The sequence below is a fragment of the Papio anubis genome, chromosome 4, assembly GCF_008728515.1.
Source record: "Papio anubis isolate 15944 chromosome 4, Panubis1.0, whole genome shotgun sequence".
Classification (NCBI taxonomy): domain Eukaryota; kingdom Metazoa; phylum Chordata; class Mammalia; order Primates; family Cercopithecidae; genus Papio; species Papio anubis.
The window spans coordinates 115392926-115417843 of record NC_044979.1 but is presented as its reverse complement, the minus strand read 5'-3'; the positions used below and the strand labels follow the sequence as shown (position 1 = coordinate 115417843).

The 24918-nt window shown below is 50.5% G+C and overlaps 1 protein-coding gene across 1 annotated transcript in view; it reads right to left on the bottom strand.

Moving 5' to 3' along the window:
• Positions 1-24918, bottom strand: part of ADCY1 (adenylate cyclase 1) — a 143328-nt gene that overhangs the window by 47918 nt on the left and 70492 nt on the right. The window contains exons 5-8 of the mRNA XM_003896011.5: positions 18256-18383; positions 9429-9587; positions 7125-7266; positions 5336-5491 (exon numbers count right to left, since the gene is read on the bottom strand). Of these exons, the coding sequence (XP_003896060.4) occupies positions 5336-5491; positions 7125-7266; positions 9429-9587; positions 18256-18383 (585 nt within the window). The remainder of the gene's footprint in view (positions 1-5335; positions 5492-7124; positions 7267-9428; positions 9588-18255; positions 18384-24918) is intronic.

Below are 24918 nucleotides of genomic sequence, written 5' to 3'. Positions count from 1 at the left end.
ACAACCCCAGACAAGCAGACCTTGACTTGAGTCTCCTGCCGGTCACTGGTTATTTACCTGAGGTTGGGCTTGTTCAGAAGACCAATGGTCAGTATCAACTGCTCCCTGGTCTGATAGTTCTGAGAGTTCACGTGAAAGGTTGATGGACACAGATCCACCTTGAGGTCAGGGCTGATGGACACATGTCCAGCCTTAAGTCGGGGCGGATGGACATGGGTCCACCCTCCAGTTGGGGCAGATCCACACAAGTTCACCCTCAGGTCAGGGACTGAAGGACACAGGTTCACCCTCAAGTCAGGGACTGAGGGACACAGATCCTCCCTGTGGTCAGGGCCGATGGACAAAGGTCCACCCTCAGGTGAGAAAATGATGGACACAGATCTACCTTGAGATCAGGGAATGATGGACACAGGTCCACCCTCAGGTCAGGGAACGATGGATCCAGGTCCACTCTCAGGTCAGGGGCTGATGGACACAAGTTCTCCCTCAGATCAGGGACTGAGGAACACAGATCCTCTCTGTGGTTGGGGCTGATGAACACAGGTCCATTTTCCGATTGGTGCTAATGGACATGGATCCTCCCTCAAGTCAGGAGTGATAGACACTGGTCCACCCTCAGGTCAGTCACACCTCCAAACCCTGTCACCACCCAGCATCTTCTGCCTGTCAGCTCACCTGCTATGTCCTGGGTTACTGACTGTCCTCCACAGTCATAAATCACAGTCCTGGGCTGTGACGGGCAGCCACGAGAATGGCCAACACATTGAGAGGAAAGTGGCTGTCCTTCAGTGAGCAGATGATACACACATCTCCGAAAGTGTACCAGGAGGAGCCCAAGGCCACAGGGATGGACAGGAAGGTGAGGCTCCTACAATGTCAAAAGAATCCTGGAGGATGCAGTGATATCACTGACCATATTAACAGTCAGAGGGGGAACCACCAGGTTAAGCATCTTAATACCTACTCAAGAGTATTTTCTAAAATTCAACATCCACTTATCAAAAGAAAAAATCCAAAAGCTAACTCAAAGGGATCACTTTCTTGAAATAATTAGCCATATACTATTACTCCTAACCCAAAGCATCACAATTAGTAGTAAAACCCTATTTAACTATTATAGCCAGAACAAAAAAGAATGCCCACCCTATTGCAATCATTTAACATAGGATGAAAAAGAGAAAGCAAAATTATCACGATTTGAAAAACATACTATTGTAGATCAAAAAAAATGCAACAGAATTAAGTAAAACATTATTGCAATCAGTTTCAAAATGTGTGGACCAAATAAGCTGAAATTTTATCTTCATTAAATTCAGATAGATATGGTAGAAGTTATATTTTTAAAAAATTCCTAGCCATGTTTAAACAAAATGCCCAGGAGATGGGGTAGGAGAGCCCCTAGGTGGATCAGAAACAGAGAAGAAAAGACATTGAGCATTGAGCATACCGGTGATTTTTTAAACCATGCTAAAACACAGAGCTGACTCCATTGAGGAAACCAAGGCTCAGGTGCATCAGTGGTGGGAGCGAGCACAGCAAGTGCTTCAGAGAGAACAATTTGGCAACAGCTATCCGAAATTAAAACAGACACACTATTTAATCCAGCAATTCCAGTACAAAGAAATACCCCAGGCTATCCTCTTAAGATTTACTGAGACATTTGTGAAAAAAGGATGTTCACGACACCAGTAGACATGAGACCAACTTCTAGAAATAAAAGTCCCCACCAACCAACAAGCCAGTGTTGAAGTCACATCCCTCCCTCCCTCCTGCAGCGGGAGGCCATCCAGCCACTTAGAAATGACTCCAAGATTTCTAAAGTCTGTCACCTAGTGAAAAGAGCATGGACGACAAAATGATAAACTATTTGCATTAATCTCTGGTGCACACCCAAATTGTTTTTCTAGAAGGAAATATAAAATGGCAAACATCTTGGAGGACTTAATTTTTGTATCATGTGTGGATGTTGCTTTTATTTTTTAATTCAAGCTTAAATATTTAAGAAGAGAAGAACAAAAGCAGCACTCAATAAGAGAGAGAGACCGAACTGGGAGGCTTCTGGGTGTACCCATTAGAGGAGACAACTGTGCTGCCAGGTATTAGGAAACTGGAATAGAGGCGTGTCCCACGCTGACTCAGGCAGGCAATGTCATGTTCCCCACCTGGTGGGCCCAGTGGGCGATGAGCATAACAACCCTAACAGGCTGCAGACACTCAGGCAGACACTTGACTCTCTGGATTCCACTACACAAAACCATCAGAGAAGTAAACGTACTTTCATGACCAAAAGCTCTGTCCACGATTTGCTTCATTTAAACATAACAGAAATAACCTAAATATCAATGGAGGTTAAGTAAATGGTTTCTCTTTAGGCTGGAAATCTATATAATGATTTTTAAAAATCATATTTTTTGCCACCATAAAAAAGAACGAGTTCATGTCCTTTGCAGGGGCATGGATGAAGCTGGAAACCATCATCCTCAGCAAACTAACACAGGAACAGAAAACCAAATACCGCATGTTCTCACTCACAAGTAGAAGTTGAACAATGAGCATACATGGACACAGGGAGGGGAACATCACACATGGAGGCCTGTCAGGGGGTGGGGGAAAGGGAAGAGAGATCATTAGGACAAATACCTAATGCATACGGGGCTTAAAACCTAGATGACGGGTTGATGGGTGCAGCAAACCACCATGGCACATGTATACCTACGTAACAAACCTGCACGTTCTGCACCTGTATCCCAGAACTTATAAAGTAAAATAAGGACCAAAAAATCATATTTATGATAAGTATTTAATACTATAAGAAAATGTTTATGATATATTTGCAAGCAAAAAAGAAACAAACAAAAAAACAACGAGCAACCAAACTGCCTGTGTATCATCAAGTTTATTTAAAAAATACAGACACACACACTTAAGAAACTGGAAGGAACAAAATGTTCATGATAGCTTTTTTGTGGGATGGTAGGATTGCAGATAAATGCTTTTCATTTTCTCCCTTGTGCATTTTTGTGTTTCTCCATATTTTCCATAATCAATTATGTTTACGATCAGGAGAAACTGCTGAGAGAAGAAACAGCTGGCGTGAATGCCCTGGGGGGTAAGGGCTGATGGCAGGAGCTCATCCTTGCAGCACTGGTGACAGTGGCTGTTGGGCAGGACCTGAAGCTACGTGCACAGTTGCCCCCGTTGCAGGGTGGGAGACCAAATCCCCAGGAGGACGTCCAGGCCACTCAGTGAGGGATGGATCTGAACCTACAGGAAAGGCATCAGATGTGTGGGGTCTGACACATTTTCTCTGCTTGACCAAATTTCAGCCAGGCTCTGAAACTTCTCCTAGGCCCAATGGTGCACTTCCTTATAAAATCCAGTTTTAGCAGGAACACCCCACCCTCAATATCCTATTCCCCCTCCTATCTGATCAGGTTCCTCACCCTCCACCAGTCCCCAGGGGAGGCCTGATCACCTAGACCTGTCTTCAGCAAGAATCGTGCTAGGTCAGTTGGCCAGAATCCCCTTACCCCTATGTTTCCTCTCAGAAATTTTCCATCCACTGACCCTCACTACCCTCCTTCTGTTAGGAGCTGAGTCCAGCCTCTCCCCTCAATAGCACAACTCCACTGCCACTGCTGGGGTTCCTATGCCATAGCTATGGTCCCACATACAGACTGTCTTACTGTGTTTTAGCAAGTGTCATTGAATAATTTTTTTTTTTTTGAGACGGAGTCTCACTATGCCACCCAGGCTGGAGTACAGTGGCACGATCTTGGCTCACTGCAACTTCCACCTCCTGGGTTCAAGTGATTCTCCTGCCTCAGCCTTCGGAGTAGCTGGGACTACAGGCACGCGCTACCACATCTGGCTAATTTTTGTATTTCTAGTAGAGATGGGTTTCACCACGTTAGTCGGGCTGGTCTCGAACTCCTGACCTTGTGATCCACCCACCTTAGCCTCCCAAAGTGCTGGGATTACAGGCATGAGCTACCGAGCCCACCAAGCTGGTCAAATAATTTTCTTTAACAGCTCCTGCCCTCCTGGCAGAGACTGGGCCCTTGTGCAACACCGCCACCTACAGGCCAGTCCCCACTGCCCTGGCTCCCACACCCCTGAATGAGCACAGCTGGGGAACAGGGACCCTGAGGAAGAGGACAGTCTGAGGTGGTACCAGTCTGTCCAAGAGCCTTAGCAAGCCGTTCGCCTGAACTCCGGACACGTGTGCTCACAAAAGCAGCGCCAAGGTCACAGATGGCACAACGCACTCTCCCACCTGATGCCTAACTCTAGCTCCAAGGCTGGGCTCCATCAAACACTGAGGCTGGCAGGCCTGGGCTGAGTCTGGAGGTGCAGGTAGCAGAGGGGGAGAGAAGAGAGTGGTAACAGGCCTGGATGCCCGCAGAGGGTGATGCTGCAGGTGGGGACTGCTGTGTGCACACAGACTGCACCTATTCCTCTTGTCCTAGGCATACGCCCTACTGGGACTACCGCAGACATCCCTGCAGAGACCACCTGCCTGTCGTGCCCCGTCACCACCTTTGATGCCTCCTGCAGTGGAGACGCTATTCTCCTCCCCATTTCTGACTTGCTTTCACTCATCACAAGGCAGCGGCAGTAGGGAGCCCTGTCTGGGGGGCAGATGGTGATGAAGGAGTGACACTGGAACTGTAAAAGCCCAGGCTTCCAGGCTCACCCTGCCCACAGCACCTGATGCAAAGCTGGGAAACCTGGGGTCCAGGGGTAGGGAATCAGGTACTGTGGGTGAGGAGTCAGAGGTGGAGACTGCTGAGAAGACAGTGTTTTGGTGTTTTGCCCATCTGGACGTCCTGGGTGGGCTGCAGACCGAGAGTAACAGGGGAAGGCCATCTGCAGGCAGTGCACTCCTGCACAGAGAGGGAGCCAGGAAGCCGCACAGGCACAGACAGATGAGGCATAGGCTTGGACGCTGGGGGCAAGGATGACAGGTGGGTAGGGCCAGGCTTAGTGTGACATCCACCTAAGGAGGGAGGGTCCAGCACATCTGCCCAGAATGAATACCCTCAGAGGCCATTTAGACAGCAGATGGGGAATTTTAGCTTGGATTTATGGATAAACACAAATAAATACATAGATTATGGATAAATACAAAGAATGCCAAGGAGCAAAAAAGTACACTATAATGACTTTTGCAGGAAATAAAAAGTAGCTCAGCTCTGAGCAGCATTTACAAGATTATCCACATGTAAACAGGGAGTTCTGATCTAGCCAAATCGCACGGGGTCCATATTGGGAGGGCAGGAGACAGATCAGTCCCTGGCAGCTCCAGCATGGCAGGTTCCCTGGCTGTTCCTACCTTGTCATCGTCCTCGCAGGTCATGACATTGGAGAAGGGGATCTCGGCCTTGAACATCTTTCGGCAGTGCATGAGCTGCACCAGCAGGTAGCAGACAGTCTTGAACTTCATCCTCTTGGCCGGTTTTATATCTGAGAGAATCAGGCCTGGAAATATCTGTCCAAACACACAAGGGGCAAGGAGAAATGCTGTGAATGAGACACATTCTGCCTCTCGGGCTGGGAATGCAATCCTGACAGCTACAGCCACCCCAGGACACTGGGATTCATTTGCTCGGTGCCTACTTCATGCCAGGCATAGGAGAACGTGCCAAGAATAGAGCAGCAAACAAAACCACAACCCACGTCCAAAAGGTTCGATTCTCAAACCACACCAAAGGCCTCTAAAAGCCAATGTGATGCATGGAATCCTGAAGCAAAGTTGGGGGAGGCTAGAAGCCCTGGTCAGGAAAGACAACCAGGGCTTGAAATAAAGGTCTTTGCTACCTCATTCAGCTTCCAGTATATCCCCTTCTACGGACACGGAAATAAATCCCATGGGGAGGATGGGGAGGGCTGCGCAGTGCACCCAGCTGAGGCTCAGAACCTCAATTCCCTCACAGTCCTCATGTTCTGGGTGAAATTCCATCTGTAAAATCGGATGAACATCACTCACTCACCCCTGGGGGCCTTCTCAAGGTCAAATGAGGTGATAGGAAAGTGGGACCCCATGGATGCCCCACTGTCATTGCTCCTGCTGGCCAGCCTGGCTTCTGAGTGAGGCCAAAGTTTCTGCACCCCCACAGCAGCTCTGACCCCACCTCCTCTCCAGAAATGCGGTACCCCTTCCTTGGCCTCACTGCCTACCTCTCAACTTCACTTTCTCTGGCCCCTAAAGGTAGGTACAAATCTCCACTCTTCAAAACAACAAAACCCCCTTCTTCTGAGCATTCTCACTCTTCCCCTCCCACTATTCAAGATTCTCTAAAGTGGGGCTGTATACTGTACCTACCTTGTCACCCCCTTTCACCCTCAAACTACAGGACTGGATGCTAGTGTCTCTGTCAATGTGACAGAGCCCAGGGGCCTGCATCTACTGGGGTGCACAATGACTAGCTCCCATAAATTGTTCCTTTAAAAAGAGCCAACACAGTAATGGCTCTGCACTCTCACCTGAGCCATCGACCCTCCCCTGAGCCTGAACCCCTCACCTGAGCCCTGAATCCCTCACCTGAGCCCTGCACCCTCACCTGAGCCCTGAACCCCTCACCTGAGCCCTGAACACCTCATTTGAGCCTGATCCCCTCACCTGAATCCTGCACCCTCACCTGAGCCTGACCCCTCACATGGACCCTGAAAGTGACTTGATCACTCTTGATCATGTCCAGATCACTTTTCTCTGGGCAGGGTGACCTCAAGTGCCCCATATAAGATGGTAACAGCCTACCTCTGTGCCCAGCACTGCTCGGTTCACAGAGCTCCCCATCCCTGGCCCCCCTGCAGGGTTTCATGCCCACTTTGCAGGGGAGGCAGTGAAGGCCCAGGGAGGGGAAGGAGGACACAGAATGGCCTGCCCTGAGGTGACCCCAGATCTCTGACTAGGGGTTCCGGCTCCCTTACCTAGACCCCTCCCCACACCATAAGAAACAAGGCCCAGGACAGTGTTAGTGGGGACAACTCTCCCCATCTTAGCAAGTTCACAGCCCGGAGAAGCAGTGCTTGGAGAGGAAGCAGGAGGAGTCACATCTGTAAAGCTCTGCACAGGCCCAGCAGCTAAGGATCAACCAAGTAAGGGGGGCTCTGGTGCCTACCTTTCGGCGATGGGATGGCACAATAAAAAAGGTTTCAATGTTATGAGTTTTCAAGAAACTGTTCCTCTCATGTCCGTAACCTGGTTCTACCTCGTAGTCCCCATTCAAGCACGCTAGGGTCGTCTTTGTGATATGAACCTTCCTACAAAAGAAGGAGGCAGAGGCCGGATGAGTGGGGAGCCACTGTTCAGAGTCTGCAGGGTCTCGCCAGAGGGGAAGGGGCGCAGGCAGAGGCTTCCCTGCACCAGGACGGGCTCCACAGGGAGTATTCACGCTCCCATGCAAGTCCGTCCATGCCAGGAGGGAGGGCCCAGGCAGAGATACAGCAGGGCCATCAGGAACCATGCCCAGCAGGACAGCAGGGATGACTGAGGTGGGGGACACAGGGCCAGAGGGAGAGCAGAGGAAGCAAGGGAGAGAGAAAGAATATGTCAGGACTTATAAGGGAAGTTGAGGAAAAAGTGGCAATGATTTGAAGAGGAGAAAGAGGAGAGGAGACATGGGAGTCCCTCTCAAACCACGGTCTGGTCTGGTCAGCACAAGGAGTGGGCAGACCCCACTGGGTAGCAAGAAGTCAGGGGTGGCCACGGTGTTCACACACGAGGTGGGGTGGGAAGCAGGATGGTGAGAAACAGGCTGTGGAGCCCAGGCGTTCACGCCTCCCCAACCAATCTTCTGGTGAGGGCAGGAAATTCCCCCACAGTTGGCATTGTCTCAGCAGAAAACTCGAATACCCACAGTCTCTGCTCCTTAGCAGGGAACGCCTGAGCTCGCAGGTTTATGGGGCGAGAAGCAAACTCCCCAGCTTCCAAAACCATTCCCTGCAAACCCAATTCTTCACTTCACCGCACAACCTTCTGAACTCCTCGCGGGGGAAAAGCTTGGGATTCATAATTAAACTCTAAGGCTGGCTGAGGATGAAAGCAGGGAGCCTGGCTCAGATGGGAGGCGGCTGAAGACAGAGCTGCCATGCTCACTGGGATCCTGAAGGGGTGAGGACAGGGCTCGAGAGGTCATGAGGCCTTTCCCAGTAGCGGCTCCACCAGGATCCCCAGAGGAGCAGGGGAGTGGGAAAGGGAGGGACAGGGAGGGACTGCCAGGCCAGGAAGAGGAGAGGTTGCAAAGGGGCCAGAGGGCAGCATAGGCAGGTTCTCTGACTCCAGCCTCAGCTCATCCCTGTGCTGCCCCATCTACAGGGACCGATTCCTGCCATCAGCTCAGAGTGCTTGGATCCCCAGGCCCAGTCCCTGCTGGGATGCTCTCTGGGTGCCCCCATCAGCAGCTCCCATTGGCCTGGGGCAAGCAGGGCGCTCATGGAAAGCCTCAACCTTGCTGCTTCCTGCCCCTCCGGAGGGGCCCTGGAAACACCTGGGGACACTGTCACCCCCATCAGCCTGGCCCTGAAAAACAAAGGTCACCGAGGTTGTCTGGAAACTTCCAGGCACCACAGTCTCCAGAAAGGCAAGTGTCTGTGCATTCCTGTGTTCAGCTGATGCCTCATCCATTCCATCAGCAATGGAGATAGCAGCTGCATAGCCCGGCCTCAGGAGCCAACAGGGAGAGGAAAACGCCAGTTCTCACTGAAGCCCCTACTTTATGCTGAGCCCAGGGCACACTGTGGGGCGGCCAGTGTTCTGCAAAAGTTGCCTGCTGAGGGGCAGCCAGCGTTCTGGAGAAGCTGCCTGCTATGGTAGCCACTGCGAGATCATACAAAAGGGAGATTACAGGACCCGGGGGTGGCAGAGAGGTGCATGGAAATCTTCCTCAAGATAAGGCTGAGCCTGCCATGGAGCACAGCCGTCAACAGCCCGCAGCACTTCTCAGAGAGCTCAAAGAAGGCATCATCTGTGACCCAGATGTCCATGAGCTCCTAGATGGCTGTGTGGAGCTTGGGGGTGGAGAAGGAGCTCTAAAGTCCCAGCACTTTCCATTTGCATATTTGAGAAAATGAAACCAAAGACAGCAAAATGAGAAGTGATGCAGTGACAATAAGCCATGAGGACAGCACCATACCATGGGCAGAGGTCCCCACACGCATCTGCTCTAGCCTTCTGGTCCCATGACAGCTTTTTGTAGATGTGCGCCAGGCTCAGCTGGGCCCAGCACAGAGTGGCAGCAAGGCTGGGTGGAACGCCCACCACAGGGAGACTGGTTGGCAGGTGTGGCTGGGACAGGCAGGCTTCTCCAGGAGCACTCACACAAGTGCCCTCAAGAGCACAGCCCAGGACCTGAAGCACGGATTTAGCCCAGGGGTGCGCAGCCATCACCCACCTCCCTTCCCTCCCCACCCCATCCCCGACTTACCCTGGCAGGCCAGCGGCTTCCATGACATTGGCCAAGGTCACATCATTGGACCACACGTCATACTGCCACTTGCGCAAGCCCAGGACACCACAGAGGACCCTGCCCGTGTGCAGACCCACACGCATGTTCAGGTCCACCTCGGTGGCTTCAGCCACGGATCTGCAACACAGACACAGAGCATGGGGCTGGGGCCCACCTTGTATCTGCCCAGGCGCCACCTTGCTCTGCATCGCTAGGCTATGAGTACCACGGATGCTGGGCCTTGTCCTTGCTGCATGTGGCCTGAGCGTGGAGGTCTCCTGGCATAGTCAGTGGACATGGTGCCTTCCTGCCCACCTGTCAGCTGAGGGCCTTAGGCAGGAGGGGTGGCTCTGGCCCAAGCTCCCAGCCAGCTCACACCATGTCCACACCAGACCCATGAGTTCCCTTCATGGCCTCCTAGAGGGCCCTCCCTGCCCAGGGCAGTCCCCAAATCCCAGGTGGACCTGGTCATTACCGTGGAGTGTGTCATCATGACAGTTCAGATGAACATAGGGCTCTGTGAGGCCACTGCTCCCTCGCAGGGACCCATGCCTGCTTGCCAGCCAGATGCAGATGATAATCTGCTGGAAATATCCACAGAATCTGCAGTCCAGGCAAAGGGCCTCCTACCCCTTCCTGACGCACAGTCGACCTTAGGCCTCAATACAAACTTATGGTCAAGGCCTGGAGGCCACATCCAGACATGACAGGCTGGTGACATGAGAGGCATTCACCAGGAGCCAGGCTGGGGACAACAGAGTGCGGCAAGGGGCATTAGGGAAGGGAACAGAGACAGAGCAGGTGGTGAGAGAACTGAAGGCTTCTGGGAAACCCCAGGCCAGCCTGGCCGAATCTAGATGCCCATCTCTATGCCTCAGTTTCCTCGTGTGTAAACCCAGTTCCAGCTAAATTTACTTTGACAAGCTCTGAAATCATTTAAACTCTAACCCAGTGCATCTTAAGGCTTAAGAGGCCAACCTCCTCTTTCTATTCCATCCGGGATGGAAATACTAACAAAAGTTCCAAGAAGGACTGAGGGGCGGGCCATCATGTGGTGACAGCAAACCAGCTCAGCCTGGAGTCCCATTCTGGAGGCCTCTGTGTATCACATTTGTCAATAACAACATGGTACGTGCAAGGCAAGGCTGTGCCACCCACCCGAGAAGACTGTGTGTGGTTTATCTTCACTCCGACTTCCCACTAGGGCCTCCTTCCTGGAGCTCCAGCCAAGGCTCAGGAAGCACCTGCTCAGCACAACCCCACTGCTTCCCTGGCCTCCACTGAAACCCTTGCCAGCCGCCCGTCACTACCCACTTCATCCTTACAAGGGCCTGTCCCTGAAAACCACAGCACTTGGAGGCCCTGGCAGCCACTCCAAGGCAGATGGCTGCCCAGACCACAGAATCACACAAGTCCCAGCGCAGATTTCTGAGTTCAGAAACCTCAGTAAACTCAGAAGTATGCATGCCACCGATTTACAGTATGTGGAAGTTAGACTACTGATATATCTTTAATATCTATGTAGTTTTATATATTTTGAATATACTTTTTTATTTAACTTTTTTCAGTTGTTTGCCAATCTTCTTTGAGCACTGAAACCAAACGCTGAAATAAAAATTTATTTTTCAAAATTCACAAAAGGAAATGAGTATGGGAAAATGTAAATAACAAAACATACTAATAATGTTTTTGTGCACTGGTAAGTGTTTGTACCTCTGAAGCCATGAAACGGTAAATGGCAAGGAGACCTCTGGGACCCATGCCCACCTTCATCCCCAGATCCCCTTGAGCTCACCAAAGCTTTAGGCTCCCAGCAAGTGGCACCTCGGCCAGCCTCCAACCAAATCCACGCCACCACGTTCTACCAATACTCTCCATCTTCCATCTTTCCCAGTAGGTTCTGCCTCAAATATCTCAATTCTTGGTAACATCAGATCTGCAGTTAACTGAACAGTTACTTCTAAAAGAATGATGCATCCAGAACTGCTCTCATAGTGACTCCTCCTGGTCTCACCATTCCTGGGATGCCCAAGCTGGCTTTGTCTAAATCCAACAGAACCTTTAACTTCATTTCCAAGGAACAGAATTTCCACGGACTTTCTTGGCTTTATTTGTACTATGTTTTTTCTTTACTTGTGCTCTCAGGTTCTTATTTATCACACGTCTTTTTTAGGCAGAGGAAAAGTCTGACATTTGCCCACCGCCTACAGCCATGACCTTGGTCCTCTGAGCTGGACCCCAACAGGAAGGAAAAGAGGAAGTGGCCCATCTTGGGCAGAGGGGGCCACTGTTGGCCCCTTGGCATGAGTAAATTCTGGCAGAGCTGAAACCTAGTCACGGCTGCACTGAAGCTCGAAAGTGAAAGGACAGGTGAGCACACATTCATTCATTTGTTCAATGAACGTCTATTGAGCGTCAGCCATTATTTCAAGCACTGCAGCTATAGCTGTGCATATAACAGGGGCAAAAAAGAGGAGAGAGGACACTATAGAGGCTGATTTACCATCACCTAGGCAGAATTTCTAGAAATAACAACAACACACACGCCTGCAGCAGCCTCCAAGCCCCCATCCTTGTGTGGTGGGAAGGGTGGGGCAAATGGCTTCAATCTCAGGTGGTTCAAGCTCATCCCCTCAACTTGGGCTCCTCCCTTCCCCACCTAAGACTCAGTTTTCCCATCTGTAAAAATGAGCTTCTCAATCTAGAATATAAAGATTCAGAAGCTCCACATCCCCTAAAATTTTAGGGAAAACCATGTGTGGTGGGTGTAGAAGTGTGCACACAGGCATCACCTCTCCCACAGAAAATCCATCTCTAAATGTATCAACAGGTCTGGCTCTGAAAACTAGAATCCAATAATTAGAGGAAGTAATCCTCCAAGTTTCTCCATGCTGAGAAACTGAAGCATGCTCCATGGCTCACACACAAGCCCCTTTGTTAAAAAGTAACGTACTGTTGGGGACAGCCCAAGTGCAAGGCGAATAAGGTTAGCAGGCATCCCTTCTCGCACGACCTCCAGGGATGCAGGCTGGGGGACAATCGAGTTCTACTGACGACGGCAGCACACACAAGCTGAACCTAGCAGCTCAAAAGTGGGTCAGGGAGGAAAAGCACATGCCATTTACTTCTAATTTAATTCAACGTAGTAAACCAAAAATACACACTGCCAGCAAGGCATCTCAACTGAGTCTATTTAGCAAAAATGGTGGCTTGCACACTTGGTGGTCATGTGGAATAATGAGGTTCCTGTTCAAAATCTGATTCACGGTTTGCCTATCACCTGTGATGGACAAGGCTTCCCTCATGAAGTGGACAGACAAATCCACATTCCTATGGGTACACAGAACCATGTGGCTTCAGACAGAATCCTACAGAATCGGCCACTGGCTCCCTCTTTCTGGGAGTTGATGAATCAATACTTGCAGCAGCTGCTAGAACCCAGTCTATGCAGGCCCATTTAATCTGAGATCTCATTAAATTATCAAAACAACTCAGAGATGCAAACACCATTTCTCCATTTTACTGCAAAGAAAATTAAGGACTCGAGGAACCTGAAGCATCGCCTGAAGTATGGGAGCCAGGAATCTGGCAGGTTCCTGAAATCAGAAGCCCCTCAGCCCACTCATGAAACACAGCAGCTGGGGATGAGGTGGCTGAAACCATATGAAAGGCCATTTTGGTAGGCCAGAACTGGCTGGCTAGGAGCAACTTGCTAGGGTGACCTAATACTCAGGGCATCTCTGGGAGAGGAGCAGAGCTGGTGGTGTGTGTCAGAGGAGAGGGATATAAGCAGAAGAAGGTGGGTGAGCACAGACCTCACACAGAGCAATATCCCAGTGTGGGAGAGGGACTCAAACCTGAGTATCCCCCAAGGCAGGACCCAGGGAGGGGTTCAGGCCTCATCTGACTTCACCAGCAGGAGAAAACGCCCCCTTCTTTCTGCCCCAAGAGTGTCACACATGACTTCCATGTATGGAATACAGAGAGGGAGCATTGGGAAGCCTCAGACTGAGCCTCTCATCGCATGGAAGGTCAGAGATTGACACAGGGACTGATGTACTGCCTGTGTCCCTGCAGCCTGGGCATTGCAGGGAGTCCTGCAGAAATCCCATTGGAAATTCAAGGTCAAGGACTGGTCCCAAACCTCAGGACACAGGGCCTGGTCTTGTCGGCCTGGCTGCAGCAGCTGGGAGACTGGTCCTGCCACCCTCATCTTTCCAATGCTCTGTGGGCTCAGAGACAGGATGTCATGAGGTGGAAAAGGCCAATTTACAGAGGGGGAAAACTGAAGCTCCGAGACAAAAGGGACATGTCCAGGGTCACACAGCTCTTCAGGAGCAAGACCAGCAAAGTCACCAAAGTCCCTGGACAGTTAGGATACTTCTCATCCCATCTTCATCTCTCCTATAGACAGGAACCACCTGGCCCAAACAGGGAATGTATATCACTTTTAAAGTATTCACTAAGAATCATACCAATAAAAATTAATGGGCACGCACTTCCTTAAAATAGCATACCACACTCCTAAATAAAGCCCAAGTTTGAGAGAGAGGGGGATCTGATCTAGTGATGGAGGTCAGGGCAAGTAAGCTGGGGGCAGGGTCAGACTGCCCAGGGCCAGCTGCAGGAGCCCAGAGCCTTGGAGACGCCCCAGTCCACTGCTCTGGCCTCTGGATGCTTTGGCTCCCAGCAGGCCCAGGCTGGCTAAGCTGGGTAGCTGAGGAAGGTACCGGCCCTGGGATCCCACTTTCAAGTCCAGCATTCTTCACCTTGTCTTTACAAAAAGATGCCCCTCCCTGCACTTCAGAGGGCCTCTCTCAGCCCCACCTGGATTCACACTGGAGCCTCACTAGGCCCATAGGCATTTGACAAAACGGGTCCTGGACTCTTCCCAAATGATTGATCTGCATGAAAAAGGACTAGATGCTAAGCGGAGGAGGCCTAGGTTTAGAGATCAGAAAAGGAAAATATATCTATCCATTTTTCCCATAGGAATAAACATTCTTCAAAGTGATAAAACAAGATCTTTCCCACTTGTTCAACAAGGGAAAGACTTTCTCCAGCCTCAGAAATCAAGACCCAGCTCTGGCTGCATGCTTGCCTGCACCTGCAGCAATTTCTTACTTGTGCTACCAGCAAAGCATTGGCCTGAAAAGAGGCTGACAATGGAGCCCCAACCCTCACCCTCTATCAGAAAAGCCTCTGGAACCACGGAGTCTGCATCAGATGCTTCAAGAATCTTCCAACCAGCCAAACCATCCTGATATGATTTGGCTCTACGTCCCCATCCAAATCTCATGTCCAGTTGTAATTCCCAGTGTTGGGGGAAGGACCTGGTGGGAGGTGATTGGATCACGGGGACGGATTTCCCCCTTGCTGTTCTCATGATAGTGAGTGAATTCTCACAAGATCTTGTTGTTTGAAAGTGTGTAGCTCTTTCCCCTTTGCTCTCTCTCTCCTGCAGCCATAAGAAGACATGCTTGCCTCCCCTTTGCCTTCCACCACGATTGTAAGTTTCCTGAGGCCTCCCCAGCCATGCCTCCTGTACAGCCTGCAGAACTATGAGTCAATTAAACCTCTTTTCTTCCTAAATTACCCAGTCTCAGGTAGTTCTTTATAGCAATGTGACAACAGACTAATGCAATACACATCCCTTATGTGCCTTAGGATTTCCTCTGCCCACTCAGAATTCCCCAAGCCTGGAACAGACTTCTCTGTGGGCCTTGGAAAGGGACATATCTGACCTGCAGGCCCCTCTCCTTCCTGGTCACTCAGGCACTGAGCCTGCCACCCAGGGCTCTATCAAAAGAGGAAGTCAGTGGGTAACTGCTGAAATTAGTGTCTTGGGGCATAGCCCGCTCCCTTGGAGATGGAAAGGGCTTTCTGGAACAGAATCAGACTCAAGACAGGAAAAAAATGCAGTTGAGAGTGCAGACCTCACTACTGAGGAGTGGCAGGGAGCAAACAGAACCAGTGTGCACAACTGTGAGGCCCAGCATGGGCCCTGAGGGGAAAGGTTAGCTCTGGTCACTTTACCTGTTCACCTGAAACTTTGTGTTTCCAAAGTTTCAAATAAAACACTCCATTCCAAGGTAGGAAGAAGAGAAAGACATTATATAAAGTGTCCTCCTCTGCCTGGGCAAACTCCCCCTGTTGATAAACATATTCTATCCTGCATGTGCAAGGCAGGGACACACACAGCCCAATGTGGCTGCCAGGGGATGCCCCAGATGCCTAGATGGTCCCAGTAGAAGGCCGGCCCTGCAGAGCACACACTGGTGGGTCCCAGGGTCTGTGAAAGTCTGAGGAGGAAGAAGGGTTTGTTTGGCTGGGAGGCATCTTCCGCGCTCAGTCTTTGGTGGCTTTTCTTCTGGTCCAGAGCCAAGAAGCTGAGTGACAGGAACTCCAGTGTGTAGAGCTTCCTGAGGCCCTGGGAACACTCTGGTAATCAGGAGCCCAAGCAGAGAGCAGCTACAGGAGGCCCAGGAAGATGCCCCTGGCACTAGGGTAGACCAGTTTCAGGTAGCAGGGCCAGAGATGTGGAGCTGGGGGCACCAAAGCCTGGAGAATCTCACAGACTGAGAGCCAGCAGCTGGAATGCCAGGAGAGCCGGCCAAGAGGACACAGGTTCATGGAGCAAGTGAACCAGAAAGTGGAGTAAACCAGGTGAGTTTGCAGCTTCAGGCAGCTCCAGGCCAGGTGCAGAACCAGAGGGCAGACGCAGGGCTTCCTGGGCAGCTGCCAGGAAGAGGCGTGCCCGCAGAAACAGCTTATAACCCATCAACATGCACATCGAGCAAGGCAGAAACAGGAGTAGAAGGAAGGACAGCAGCCTTAAGGAAGGGCAGCAGCCTTTAAGGCCCAGAACCTTAAGCAGGAGATGGGGTGTCACTGAGCACAGGAGCATTCGCAGCCAAGTGAGGAGACCAGGGGCCAACAAGGAGCACCAGACCCCTCTCAGGAGGACCCCGGTCGGCACAGCCAGGGTCACCAACCTTCAAGGGCACAAGGCCATTCGGTTCAACTCCTCAAGCCACCTGGTCAGCCAGGTCAGCTCACATCATTCAACTCTGCTTGTGTCTGTGCTCAGCACTGAGTGGGGGCTGCCCAAATATTTACTAAGCAAATGGACTGACATCTGTCTCCTTAGAGCATCTACCTACAGAGCCTCATTTTCGCCCAAGGAGATCACACAAAACCAGATGTGATATGATATATGATCTATATATACACAAATAGCGTATGATATGATATGTGATGTGACATAATGTGATTTATGACAATGTGATATGATGATGTGATCTATGATGAAATATGAAAGACAATTATACGATGTGTGATATTTGATACAACATGTGACATGTTATATGGTAGATGATGTGATATGTGATATATATTACATGAAACACGACATGGCATGTAACATATGACATGATACGACATATGATCTACAAGTGATACGTGACGTAAGGAAATGTATGATGTCATCTAAGATGCAACATACAATATATATGATGTGCTGCGATAATGTCCCATCCTTTCAGAGAACAAGTGATGGTCATCACCTCTAAGTCTTCTCCAAGCCAGGCGTCCTTCCTTCCTTCCTGCTTCTGCCCAGCATCTCCTCCAGCCAGGCTGCTTTTCTCCGGGGCAATGGCTCTCTGTCAGGCTGTGTGCTGAGGTCAGCTGAGGGGGCTTTTCTACTCTCAGTCCTAGACCACACTCCAGACCAGCCACCTCGGGCTCTTTGGTTCATCAGGGACTTTGGTTCTCACAGGCGACTCTGACACGAAGCCATATCGGAGAACCGCAGCCCCGGAGGGCTCGGCTTTGCTCACACGTCCCTGACATGCAGATGCCAGAAGTGGGCGCAATGCTCAAGGTGCTGGCCTCCTCCCGACAGCCTCTTTCCATCACACCGTCTGCAGGAGCGCCGCACGGGGCAGTCCACGGGGCAGCCCACGAGGCAGCGATGCGGCACAGGGAGCCAGCAATCTCGCCCCATCTCTCAGCCTCGCTGGCTGAGTGTTTGCCTGTGCATCCTTTCACCTGCAGCTACCCATTGTCTCCCTACACAATTCTTATGCTACTACTTTCCCACTCCAGGTATGAAGCTATGCCCCATCCCTGTTGGCCCCATCTCGTTGGAGCATACCCACTTCTCCACATTTGGAGATGTCTGTTTGGATCTACACTCCATACATTAGCTCAGCCTTCCAGCTCCACACCTTCCCTAACTTGACAAACACATCTATGTCTTCATCCCAGTCTCTGATAAGGACAATGACAACATAAGACTGACCAAGAAATGGGCAGGCCTGTCCTCACAGGTGTAATATTCATCCCATGAAGACTCACCTGCCCAGATCCCAAGCCTGTCTCCCCACACAGAGAGCACCTGAGACCCAGTCACCTTGCTGAGTGAAGAGAAACATACACATTTACTTCCATTTAATAGAGAATTCAGCTAGATTGGGGTCAAACCCTTCTGAATGTCTTATCTGGTTAAGCTAAAAATGAATTTATTTTTGCATGACTCATGCATACCTGACAATACGCAGAATTCCTGTGGACAAAAAATACAGTCACACATGAAATGTAAAGGCGGGGAATCATGGAAGCATCCTCTCACGCTTTCCTGAACCCGGCATCCTCCTAATGCTGGCATCATTCTCTACAGCCTCAGACCCACCAGGACAAAGCGAGGCCCTGAGAGGGGAGCCCACACGGGGCAGGTGGCTCAGCTTCCAGGATTTCGATGTGTAGACGCCCCAGGTCACTCCTCTCAGCCCCACGGTGTACTTACGTGATGGTATCAATCATGTCGAGCCCCATCTCCACGCAGCAGTGGGCATGGTCAGTCTTGGGCTGGGTCAGTCCCGACACGCAGTAGTAGCAGTCCCCGAGAATCTTGATGCGACGACAGTGGTTCTCCTTCAGGGAAGGGGAAGGCACACGGTAAGAAGACAGCACTGCAGTGGCTGTGAGCACCTCTGCTGGCTCCACCACCTCTAGACACTGGTGGCCACAGAGCACTGACAAGACACACTGCACCTGGGCCAACACCTTCCCACCCAGGCCACACCCTTGTGTGGTCACCACAGTCTTGAGGGCTGGGACCAGGCTCACATCAATCTCCTTCTCCCTTTCCCCATACCTCACATATGGCCTCTTTCCCCTTGGGGGGTCCATCCCTCCTGTCGGCTTCACTGAGCCAACGCTACAGGATGATCCTTCAAGGTCCAGCTGGAATGCCACCTCCAAGGGGCATCTTCCCCAACTCCCTTTATTCCCACAGCACCTCCCTTAACCGCCATGCAGACCATCACGGACAGCCCTCCAGAACGTGCTAGATTCCCCCCAGCAGCTGCTTCTCCCCAGGAAGGGTGGACCTCTCACCCATCTGGGTGTCCCTGGGGCTTCTGACCTCCCCACCCATAGGGCACACTCCCCGGAGGCAGAAGGCACTGGCCAAAGCTGAATGTCCATCTGCTCATCTGTACAGTGGTATGAATAGGAACAGCAGCACCAGCCTTGCAGGGCACGTGGAAGGTGGAGAGAGTTAACTCTAAGACCCTGTATTGTCTTACTTGGATCAATCAGTGTCAACTGGGATTATCATCATGACTGTTGTGTTTATTTCAGGGACAACATTAAAACAGCAGCTTTAAAACATTTCCATTTCAGGACCCCTTTATGTCTTGAAATCACTGAGGACTCACTAAAAACAAAAACCTTTTGTGTAGGTGGGTTATAGCTACTGACATTTAACAATAAGAATTTTTTCGTGTACAAATGCATTTAAAATAATAGTGAATCCACTGCAGGTTAACACAAGTAACATTTTATGAAAAATTATGACATTTCCCCAAACAAAAGACAATGAGTGAGAAGCACAGAATTGCAGTTCACTTCTGCGAGCCTCTGTGGCGCCGCCGTCTCGAGGGCAGACAGTGGATTCTGTGACCCACTTCTGCATCCAGCCTTCATGCTGTGCTGTCTCTGCAGATGCCCGGGAAGGAACCAGCCTCACACAAGCACAATGCTGGATGAGGAAGGACCTCACAAGTCCCCTGAGATGGTTTTATGAGGCCACAGAACTCCTCCAGCCACTCTGAGAACACATCGGTGGCTTATATTTAATGTGATCTTTTGGTTTCTTACAAATGACTGGGGCCGCAGGTCCTCTCGAATGCTGAGTTAACACAAGTGCATTTGGGATGAGAGTTACCAGCTCTCATGATCCCTGTGCTCACCTGTGCCCCACATTCTTAAAGAAGAGGAACCAGGGCCAACACAGAGTGAGTCAGGGCAGGGCCAGGCCACACCGACCGCTGGGAGCCCCAGTTCCCAGGCTGAGCAGGGATTGGCCTAGCAGCTGAATGGCCTGTCCACGGAAGTATCTTCCCAGAGCTGAGTAGACAGCTGATGACCCTGCTGCTGTCCTGAGCTGCCCCCAGGCCTGGAGTTGCAGGGACCTTGAGAGATGATCCTGGCCACTGCCCAGCATCAGAGACGGGGGCACTGTTGGGCATACAGTTGGCTCTGTGCCCAGCTCCTTCCACCACTGAGCCTCCCTCAGCACTCCAAGACTGTGGACGGGAGATAAGGGGAGGAGGTGATCAGAGACTTCAGTCTGTAAGATGGACACTGAGGCCAGCCTTGTAAAGCCCAGGGGCCGAGTCTGCTCCGTCAGGGTGCAACAGCTCCTCCTGCTGACAGGGAGCTGGTCACAGAGAAGCTGGTGATAGTCCAAAGACGTCCAGGGTTTGGCCGCTTAGTGTCTCCTCCATCTCTGCATGACTGTGACAACTACTTAGCCCTTAGAACCCTGGCATCATCTGCGGAAGGGGGTCTTCCCACCTGCCCTCATCCCCCGGCAGGCTGAGCTGCAGCTGACATGAGCCTGTGTCAGGGGCCTGGGAGCACGAGTTCAGAGCTGGGTAGGTAGGTCCACTCCACCCAAGGGCAGGCTTCTTGGCCCAACAGCTGCTGTTTCCCAGGTGTCCAAATGTTTCAAAGGGGTCAGGATGTGCCTGCTTGGAGGCTAGCTGTGGGGACCAGTGATGATCTGGGCAAGGGTCTCCGTGCAGTGGCTGGCACCATGGTTACTGTCACTGCAGCAATGACAGGGCCTGGGACCACAGTCAGCGCTCACAGAAGGGACTGTGTCCTGTCCCAGAGAAGGTGCAGCCAAGAAGCCACAAAAGTGACCTGGACACAGGGTTGCTGCCTGGTTCCAGTGCCAGCCCTTCAAGGCCCAGCCTGAATGACCATTCACTGGACCCCAGGGTGTGCTGCCAGCGCCAGTCTCTGTCCTGCAAAACTGAAGACAGGGCCCCTCACTAGGGATGCGACCAGCCAGTCTTCTCAAGCCATCCTCACCAGAGCCTCCAGGCCCACAGTCAGCTCTGGGCTCCCTCCTAGGACACTGCTCTGTCCCCATTGGCACTGCCCTGGCATGCCCCGTGCATTCAGGCCTGCTTCCAAACATCCCCCAAATGTCCCCAACGGTCAGAAGCAGGCCTGAATGCAAGAGGCCTGCCAGGAAGGAGAAGTGGCCACCCCTCACACTCAGGCTTCCTCCGCCCAGCCCTGCCGCTTCCCACCCCCTCCCTGAGATTAGAAACCCCGTGAGCACTCACAACCTGTGACAATGGCCCTGACACATCAGGATTTCTTCTCAGAGGTCCCAAAGGAGGGCTCAAGACCCCTCTGGGAGCCCACAAGAGCCACAATGCCCACTGGCTGCTGGAACTCTTCTTGCACATGGTTTTGGAAGGGTTGCCAATCCCCAACTGTAAGGACCTGTGCTCTTGCATCGAGGACTTTGATGCGGATCCCTGATCATCCCTGCATCTCATGCGCAGGAGTGGACTCAGGGATTGTGGGCAATTGCCAGTGTCCCTGCCCCCACCTCAGCTCTGAGCTGTGTTTCCAGCATCTTTCCAGGGTCTGATGGGTACCAGGGCCTCCTGGTCATCTCTGTGAGTCCAGAACAAGCCTATTCCTGGAGTGGGACAGGTTGCAGGACAAGGCTGCTGAAGGGATGAGTGTGCATGAGTGAACAGGCCAGTCAGATCTGATGGTAGCAGGGCTCCAGGGTAAAAGGCAAAGGAGGGGCCTGTCAGTACAGCTGCTCCAAACAGCCCACCCTGTCAACCCAACTATCCTATTTGACACCAAGACTTGGCATGGCCACCGCAGAAAAGGACATTGCTGTGGGGCTGGCTGGGGTGGAATCATCAATTACCATCCCTACAGGAGTCCTATGTAAAAGGAGGCATAAACAGCACATGGGAATGAAGGCCAAAGAGACACCCACGGAGCCTCAAGTGTGACCGTCACTGCATGGTGTGGGCGAGCTGTGAGTGGGGAGAACCTATCTCTGCATGAGGACCAAGGGCAAAGCCATCTAGCACAGACTATCCACATGCACACAGTCATGTGGAAGGCCTTACAAGCACATGAGGGCTTGTGTATTCTGAAGAAATTGTCCAGAACAGTTGTCTTTAGAACAGCAATCCTCTCCTGGAACCTGGACAACATATACTATACACACACATGTGCACAATTCCAGCTCACCCAGCATCCCACATGAGTCTCTGGAAACTGTTCTGAGATGCAAAGCTGAGGACCCTCCTGGGCCCTCATGGTGTCCCTTTCCCACCCACCTGCATCACGCTGGCACTAGTGGAGACAGTTTAGGACAAATGTTGAATACACTGCTTTATTTTGTCTTTAATCTCAGAGGCCCTGGCTTTTGTTAGCAAGCTTAAGAGATCAAAAAAGGTATTTCTAATTGGTTTTAGTGTTTCTGATTTTAGACTCTTTTGTATAAATATGCAAAGTCAGCACCTAGAGTCCACTGCAATAAGCACCACAGGAAGTGTTGTGTCTCCTCCAAAAGAAGAAAGAAGATGAGATGGAGGGTTGGCAGGGGCTCAGAAGCATGTTCAGCCCTAAGGGACAAGAGTTGCCCCCTCCCTCCCAGGCTTAAAAGGGACAGGACTGCAGGCAGGTGATGTGACAACAGAAGCTTCTCAGTACAACAGAGTGGCTACAGGAGAATTCAGATAGGAAAATTTCCTGATTCACTCCAGGTGTGGCCTAAAGAGCTGCAGCCAGCTCACAGACAGTCTGGGCCCATCATGGTCTTAAGGGTCTGAGCAGGTAGCCACAGGGAAGGGTCTAGAACAACAAGAACTCACATAGGCCAGTACATTCTGACCCTGCCCAGCCCCAGGACCCATCCCAAAAGGGCACAGAGGTAACGTCTAAAAGAAAGCAGAGAGTCGGTGGCTCAGGAAGATCCACTGCCAATTCCAGAGCTCTGACATGCCCAGGCTGCTCTAGGGCCAGTTCTAAAACAGTAGAGTCCAGAGAGGCCAGAGGACGACGCATGGACTCACACACTGCACCCCAATTCTGAGAAAACAGGTACCTGGGAGAAGGAGAGGATGAGAAGCCTGAATCAATCCAGTTTTTGCCTGAAAGTGACCGCATCCAAAACCCAAACCGGCCAAGTCCAATTAACTCTGTAAGACTGGAGTGTTTGGCTCTCAGTGGAAAAACGAAATAAGAAATTTTAGAAAACTCTAGAGGAAGCTTCCTGCTACAGAAATAGGGCAGAAGAGCTGAAACATAAGAACTCTGCAGACACCTGTCCATCAACAGGATCAAATCAGGTCCCCGGAAGCCTCCCCGCCTCAGGGGAGGACTGAAGAATCAGTGTGCCCTGTTGGGAAGCGCTCTCCAGGAACAGTTTCACAGTGAATGCACTACCAGCATCAAAAAGGAACAAAAAGGAACCATGGAGGGGCAAAGGGAAACCCAACACAAACGTCTAACTATACACGCAGGAGGAACAGTGGGCAGGGGAGGGGTCTCTCCATGTACCTCGACTTCAGTTTTTACTGTAGAACGAACCATGCAATTACTTTACGTGCCTAAAAAGAAAACTTAAAAACAGTGATACCTAAAAGATCAAAACCAAAATGAAATAAACCTGTTACCAGCATGATCACAGAGAGAAGAATTATTCCAAGCGATGAGAAAACACATATTTGACTGTATGTCTGGCAGAATATAATGCAAGGACAAAAATAACCACAAAGAAATCTCCAATTGCATTCAGCAGACTTATTGTTGAAAATAATATTGGCAATGTTATTTTGAGCCTACTATATATAGAAGGATGAAACAAATAATATTACTGTCATTAGAATTTTCAGCATCACCGAAAAGATACAAATATAAAAATCCACGGAGTGAAGTGAATTGGAAATATCAATATAAACTCATAATTTATTTTTATTTTCCTAAAAAAAAATCCTATCTCAGTGCCCTAAAAAGCCTCGGACCAATTACAACACAGATTATAGGGCTGAAAAACCATTTCCCACTGAAAGAAACCAGGACTTCTAGAAAAATGCTTAGTGTGAAGATGCTGCTCAGAGATGACTGACCTTAAAAAAAAAAAAAAAAAGACAGAAAACAGAAAGTAACCTGAACAGGCTCCCACTTGCCAAAACAGGAAAGTTAACACCAAAAATAAAAAAGATGGCAATCGATCAAAACACATCAAATTTTTTAAAATCCATGACTTCATAACGGGGTGCTGATTATTATTTTGAAAACTGATAAGTAAAAGTAATCAAACATTTACTATTTTTGAGAATAACCCAGTAGCTGAATAAGTATTCTTTTTTAGAAAAAATCATGAGCCAATAATGCTGAAGAAATTAGGGAATTAAAAACCTCCATCTTGCAAAGTAAATGCAACATAAAATGTCAGCCATGCTTGCAAGGCAGCTGCTATAAAACCATTGGGTGCAATGTGGATGGGAGACCACTGATGGACAGGTCACACGGATAACCACTCCACCATCAATCTCAACCTGGCAAGAAGAAAAGCAGCCAGCACCTGCCTGCTAGAGAGAAGCAATGAGAAGTGCACAGCCACCCAGGAAAGGGTTATTAAAACAACAGCAACAACAACAAAAGCAGATCCAAGAAACTACTAAGTCTCCTGAAGATCTACCAGTTCACAGAAGCCGAGGAGAGGGCAGGAGGAGCACATAAAAAAATGTCACAGAGGATGGGGGGCCAAAACGGGAGGGGCACTGTTAAAGATTAAAAGGGAAATCCCAAGACTAGCTAATTCCTAGAAACAGTAAATACTTTCACTTGCAAACCAACCCATCCCCAGTCCATGCCCTAACCACCCTTTGTCTAATCTAACTCTCACCTACCTGCCCTAAATCACTCCCTGGCCAGGTACCAACCAGGGCCCACTCCTATAGCCCAGAGCCCATGCACGTTATTCAAACTATCTAATCCTAAACCTGATAAGCTGCTTAACCTGCCCCACCCCTTCCTTCCCCTGAAACCACAATGAAGGCTCAAGGCCACACTGTCCCCTTCCTCCTTCTGCCTGCTGATGACCTGGGTGCTCACTGTGTGGCCC